This window comes from Leptonychotes weddellii, chromosome 2 (genome assembly GCF_054177405.1).
Source record: "Leptonychotes weddellii isolate Sample4059 chromosome 2, ASM5417740v2, whole genome shotgun sequence".
Classification (NCBI taxonomy): domain Eukaryota; kingdom Metazoa; phylum Chordata; class Mammalia; order Carnivora; family Phocidae; genus Leptonychotes; species Leptonychotes weddellii.
In genome coordinates, this window is record NC_138370.1 from 6,742,953 (window position 1) to 6,749,492 (window position 6,540).

The 6,540-nt window shown below is 40.5% G+C and overlaps 1 protein-coding gene across 2 annotated transcripts in view; it reads left to right on the forward strand.

The window, feature by feature from the left end:
• The first annotated feature begins 309 nt into the window (after positions 1-309).
• Positions 310-6,540, forward strand: part of NEIL3 (nei like DNA glycosylase 3) — a 53,209-nt gene continuing 46,978 nt past the window's right edge. For both annotated transcript variants that reach the window (XM_081807257.1, XM_081807252.1), the window contains exon 1: positions 310-572. In XM_081807257.1, coding sequence (XP_081663383.1) covers positions 417-572 — 156 coding nt within the window. In that variant the 5' untranslated portion in view covers positions 310-416. The remainder of the gene's footprint in view (positions 573-6,540) is intronic.

Here is a 6,540-nt window from a genome sequence, read left to right on the forward strand (position 1 = left end):
ACCTTGAATTTTAGGGCAGAGTAAGAGCACAAGATCACAAAATGGACGTGTATTGAGTAGCTCAAGGGCAAGAGCAAAACCTCAAAACAAAATGTTGGCGTTTCGGAGGTCCCAATTGCTTGGGCTCTCACAGTTCAGCGGGGTTGGGTGGGCTCCACGCACTGTGGGCGGGTTGGGGCGGGGCCAGGCGGACCTCAACGGGCGGGGCTGGGGCGGGGCCAGGCGGACCTCAACGGGCGGGGCCGGGGCGGGGCCAGTCGGGCCTCAGCTGGGCGGGGCCTGGCGGCCTAGGCGGTGCAGGAAGCGCGGGAGATTTGAATTTCCTGTCCGCTCAAGTACCCGCGTAGGGATTGAGCTGCGCAGCGGCTTTCTCCGCGGGGGCCTGCAACTAGTGAACCACAGTTCGGGGAGGCTAAATGGTGGAAGGACCAGGTTGTACTCTAAATGGAGAGAAAATTCGGGCGCGAGTGCGCCCCGGCCAGGCGGTGGCGGACGTGCGGGGAAGCGCCCTGCAGAGCTTGGGAGGCCAGGTCTGGCCTCACGCAGCCTCGCTGGCTGTGGTCTCTTCCCAGGTGAGCCATTATATAATTTGCTATGGGGTCAGCAGGGGACAGTGGAATAAAGACGCCGTCAGGTTTCCAGGGCCCAAAGTGTCATCTCTTTGCTCTGGAACAGGCTCCCTGGGGCTCCGCGTTTCCCTAACTTGAACTTGGCTTTGCAAGAGGGACAAGTCAGTGCTCACGCGCCTGTGTGGTTAGAGACTACCGGACAGCCGAGCGAAGGCTGCCAGAGAGAGATGCCCTGGCAAGAATTGACCCGGAGGTGTTTTATTACGAATCACCTTGCTTAACTTGCTATAACCCAGCAAAAGATGTTCTCCTTGTGTCTGTAAGTGCATTTTCTGCTGTTAATATTATCTGACCTCTCCATTTTTTTCTGCACATTTTTAAGACAATAAGCTTTTAGCATGAAATTCCAGCTTCTCGCCTGTCTACTATTCTGCGGTTGATAAGTGTAGCAGAACTAACATATAATTCTAAAATTGCACACAGAAAATTTAGCAGTGACCTTCCCACTCAACTTAATATTGCCAGTCTAATGAAGGGGCTGTGGAACCCAGCTCTGGTTCCCTTAAGTGAATTTCTTTCTTCTTAAAATAAATTGTAGCACAGCTTCTGGCCACTCAAGGCATTCATTGCAGATGGTGGAATATTCATTTGTTAAGAATTTAGAACTTGTACTAAAAATATTCTGATTAAGCCATCATGCCTTAAAAAGCCCTTTAGATGTGTGGATGATGTATTTCATGGATGCATGCAATATTGTGCTGTACTTAATTTCTCCTGCAAAACTCCCTCCTAGCCTTAGGTTCAGGAAGAAAAAGTGGCTTGCTATGAAATTAGCATATGCTTACAACTTGAAAGAAATGAGGCTCTAAGGCTGAGAAATTAATATTTTTCAAACTTGGAAAAGAATAAGTTTTGCATCTTCTTCCAACAGTCCTTGTATTTTATTTATTTTGACTTAATACGTCAAGTGCTCTGCACCTATTCTTTTAGTGTAGTGTTTCTCAAAATCGGGTCAGGGTACCACAGGGCTGGATCTTGAGTGTTCTCTTAGAATATTAATGTTTATAAAAATCACGCATTCCACAAAATTTTGAATACTCAAGTCACCTCGGGAGCAAAAACAAAACGGTTCCCTTGTGGAGCCTACACTTGAGTTGGGAAGGTACATGGGCAATGATTAAGAACATAAATATAAATTGGGCGCCTGGGTGGCTCAGTTGGTTAAGCGACTGCCTTCGGCTCAGGTCATGATCCTGGAGTCCCTGGATCGAGTCCCGCATCGGGCTCCCTGCTCGGCGGGGAGCCTGCTTCTCCCTCTCCCGCTCCCCCCTCTTGTGCTCTCTCTCTCTCTCACTCTCTCTCTCAAATAAATAAATAAAATCTTTAAAAAAAATAAAATAAATAAATAAAAATCTTTAAAAAAAAAAGAACATAAATATAAATTGATAAATTCTCTGAAGCCTCTCCTACCTGGTTCTATAAGGACTCAGGAAGGCCAGGAGAGGCTTGGCTGACAATTAAACTGAAGTTTGAAGGGGGAGGAAGGAATAAGCAACACCTGGGAGGGAGGTTGGCGGGTAGAACACGTTAGGCAGCACATTAGCAAAGGAAGAAAGCTTCAAATATTTGAAGGATTGAAAGAAAATCAGTGTGACTGGAAAACAGAAAATGAGCTAGAAGGTAGGTCTTTTGAGGTTGCTGGGCAGGAGCCAGACCATGGAGATCGTAGACCTGGTTAGGGACTTCGTATTTATCTTACGAGTAATGGGAGTCTTCAAAGTGTGGTAAGATCCACTCACACTTTGGAAAGATTACTCTATCTTGAAAAGGAAAAAGAAAAGACTGCAGGAAAAGTAGATACTGCACCCTCACTTAGGAGAGGGCTGCAGGAATCCAGGGTGGGGAGGGCTGGTGGTGGAGGTGAAGAGGGGACAGAGTTGCTATTTCCCAATTTAAGGCAGTAGGACTCAGAAATGGATATGATATGAGTATGTGTATGGGTATCATGATTTACATCATTTAACAATCATGTGTTTTGTGTTATATTTTATCCTAACTCCTGGGGATGCAAAGATGAATAAGATAAACTTCCTGCTGTGAGAATCCAACTTAATGTTTTAAATAAATATCACCTCATGGGTATTTAGGCTAAACTAGCAGGAACATTTCCTCTAAGTTTGTTGTGATTATCTCTGGTGGCAAAGCATAAAGTGCCTTTGAAGAACCTTTACATTTTATGTAGTTTGGAGAAATAATAACCCTGTGATTCTACAGTTGAGGAATGGGAGGTTCAGAGTGAGTTTAATTGAGTTGCCCAAGATCACATGACTAGTAAGGGGTTGAACCAGGAGTGAAGGGGGGGAGGGTTCCCTCTTTTGGGATCCAAAGCCTATTCTCTTAATTGTAGTTTTTCTCAGATATAAAAGATTCAGTGGGAAAGTGGCTAATTCAGAGGCAGAAACACCATATTGCCAATATATAGTAGTGATTATTAACTGGGGAAATGAGACCTTGGGTTTTTGGTTATATCCACCCACCGTTTGTAGTTTTGTTCAATTATCAATTTACCTAAGCTGAGAATTCTCTTTTAAGGACTTTCAATCCTCTGTTCAGATTGCACAAGATCGTGCAACCTGATAATAGAACGCAAATGCTTCATTAATTGTTGGGCAATTGTTAACATCTCTCTCGGAAGCAGTACTAAGTAAGCTATACTCCTTAAATAAAAAGGCCTGTACTTAAAGCTGTTCTGTTTAATACCTTGACATAAAGAGGTATTAAAAATTGGAATACGTCTTTATGACTGGGATCAGGAATCTGGTTTTATGGGAACTGGGTTTGAAAATCAATATGGAATTCATAGCAATCTCTTTGTGGTTGTTGGGAAAATTGTAAATATTTTGCCGTGGTTTCACTTGCTGGGCCTTTGATCAAATAATAATAATAACAATAATAATAATCTTTGTAAACAGAAAGGGTCTTTTGCATTTTAGAGGGTTGCTGGATCTATAGTAAATTTCATCAGCATGTGGTAGGTCGTCACCGATCTCCAGCATGGTCATTACTCTAACAGATGATCCCGCGTTTCCTGGGCATTTACGGCAGGGAGTTAAAGCTGTTTAAATGTTTCTGCTACTGGCTTGAAATCACTAGTTTTCACAAGGCAGAGTTTAAAAATAAACTGTTGTTTAAAAATAAGTTGTTAACTTATTTTTAAATTACATTGCACTAAACATGAACAAATACAAAGAGTTAAAGAAATATTAACTGGGCGTTTAAAATAATTCGGGTAATCACTGTCCTGAAAAACCAACCAGAAAACCCCCCACCTGTGTAGCTGCTGCCATTAATGAACCAGTTAGTGTATGGGATAGCGTTCCTTGCTTTTTGCTTCAGTTTGGAGTTCAGAGAGAACACACCATAATGTGTGTCTCCTTGTGACAACTGATCCTCGTTTTGAAGAAGCCGTACAAGATCTCAGCATCTGCTAGTCGTGTATGCATTGTATTATTTCTCTGAGTTTTGATCCACTGTCTTGTCAGCATAAAATTATGCGACTGTGTAAGCACATTGCATAAAACTCTGCTAGAGCTTGTGGAACCTTATGGTAAGAGACAATATTGGAATATCGATGAGCGTTTCTGGTTGATGAGCTGCTAAGAGTCAATCCTCCGATTTTAATTGTTGGGTAGATACAATATTTTAGTGAAATCGGTGTGCAATCTGCATATGTTTTCAATCTCCTTTTCACCAAACTGGATGTGAAACAGTTTATTTATAAGCATTCTTTTCATTTCAAACATGATGCCCTGGCTCTTCTATCCTTCCTTAAGATTTGATACATGTATTCAATATGATAGCGACTCTTACTCATCTTTTTATGTCCTTCACAGTGTCGTGAAGAGAGTAGGCATTTAATAAGCATTTTAAATGGATGGAGAACAGAAAAGTTTGAATAACCCAAAATGATTAAGGATTTAAAACTAAATTCAGTCTGGACTCTTTCGTTATGGGTATGTGTATTTTGTTATGTATGTTATGTGGAAATTCCTACCATGAGAAAATAATGAAGCCACAAAGTAAAAGATTTCCTCCCTTCTTCCTCTTGTTCATAGTGGGGAAAAAAGAAATCATAGCTCATTTTAGTGCCATTGTATGAAGGGATGAGCTAATCCACAGAGATTCATTTTCTAGCTAAAGGAAGCTTATTCCTTTCAATACAAAGGGGTTTTAAAATGTCATAGAACATGCAATATGATACTGACCTGGCAGGGTAGATACCGTGATCGAGAACATGCATTATATAATCCCTTATCTTTTTAAATGCATACTGATAATGGTTTTACCTTAATGACTGAGGATCATTATTATCAGCATTCAGCCTTCTATGGAATCATGGAACAAAGAATAACGGAGAACAGGTAACAATCTTACAGATGAGAAGACTAAGGAAGGTGATTTTTCATGGCCATTGTAGCTTTTAATCTGACACTGAAGTATTTGGTTTGATGTAGAGAAGAGAACATTTGACCATCTTGATTTTGAATTCCAGCTCTTTTGTTACTTCCTCCTAGAGAGATGCACACACTCACATCTTTGCGGATTTGGTCAGGATTAGATTAGAGGACGCATGAAACTCTTAGTTTAGTGTCTAGCAAAGTAAATGTCCTGGTAATTGTTTGTTACTTTTTCTCCCAGATCGGGCTTTCTTTCCAGACCCATACATTGGAGGAACGCTCTTTTCCTTAATGAAGGGTTTGCAATCATCTGGTGCCCTCAAATTATGTACAAAGCATTTAGCCTCTGGGTAAATGCTTGAAGGCTCTGCTCTTAAAAAGATTGTAGAATATGTTTTGGTGTATGAACCTAAAGACCTCTTTTGGTACTTAGAGACCATTTTAAAATTAGGTTCTTTGATGGTTTAAATTGGTAGGTAAGTGACCTCTGATTAAGAAAAGTGTTGTTGTAATAGGGGAGAAAAAGGCATGTGGAAAAAAAAAAAAAAAAGGAGAGACTATGAAAGTAAATATGGTGTTTTCTTTGTGGGGAAAATATATGGTTGCACTAGAGTTGAAACATTTATCTATGGAAAAGTCTTGCTGTGTTCTGAAAAGTTCATCTTCCTTGTTCACCCATTGATAGGCAGGATAAATGGTAATCAGCACAATAAATCATGTGCTGTCTCTGAAGATACATGTTGTTTTGACGATTTCATATTATTAAGCCACTTGAAAATGGGAAGGTGAGCCCTTCTCAATCATACTTAAAATTGTGGCATAGGAGATTTTCGTCTCTATTTCAGGGGAAAAAAAATGAAATGTTCAAATCACACAGTAACAGGATTATAAGGGTCAATGTGAGAAAGTCAAGCACATATTGGGCATTTGTGTATAGTTATAACAAAGATAATAGGCTGGTGGAAATTAATTTCTGAATTTATCAGGGCAGCTAGAGCTTGTATAAAGAGGTGATAACCCCAGATTCTACAGTAACACAAGTGAATATCTTGCAAATCTTAGGTTTATTGCAAAAGCCTTGGCCAGTTCATACACAATAGCTCTCAAGTGGAACAAGCCATCATTGGTATACCAGAATTTCCTCCTAAGATGGAATTAAACAAAACAAAACAAACTTCCAAAATATATGTAGGTGCTTGAGATGGTCATTCATAAGTTGAAAATTTTATTATGTCCTAAGTATATTTTCCAAAGCTGATTATTTTATAAATGATAGTGTGCCGGGAATCGGGTAACTTGGGTCTTGTGCCCAAACGATAGACAACTGAATTAAAAGAACTTCATGTATCATTACCCTCAAAACCCACATGAAGCATTAGAATCGATGTTTTAAAGCAACCATTTAAATGCTGAGTAAACATCTCAAACAGAAACCAGGGCATGAGGCACTGGTGGCTGAAAATACATCAGTCCTTTCCTACATCCCTCCCCCTGAAGAATTCCTTTTTTTTTTT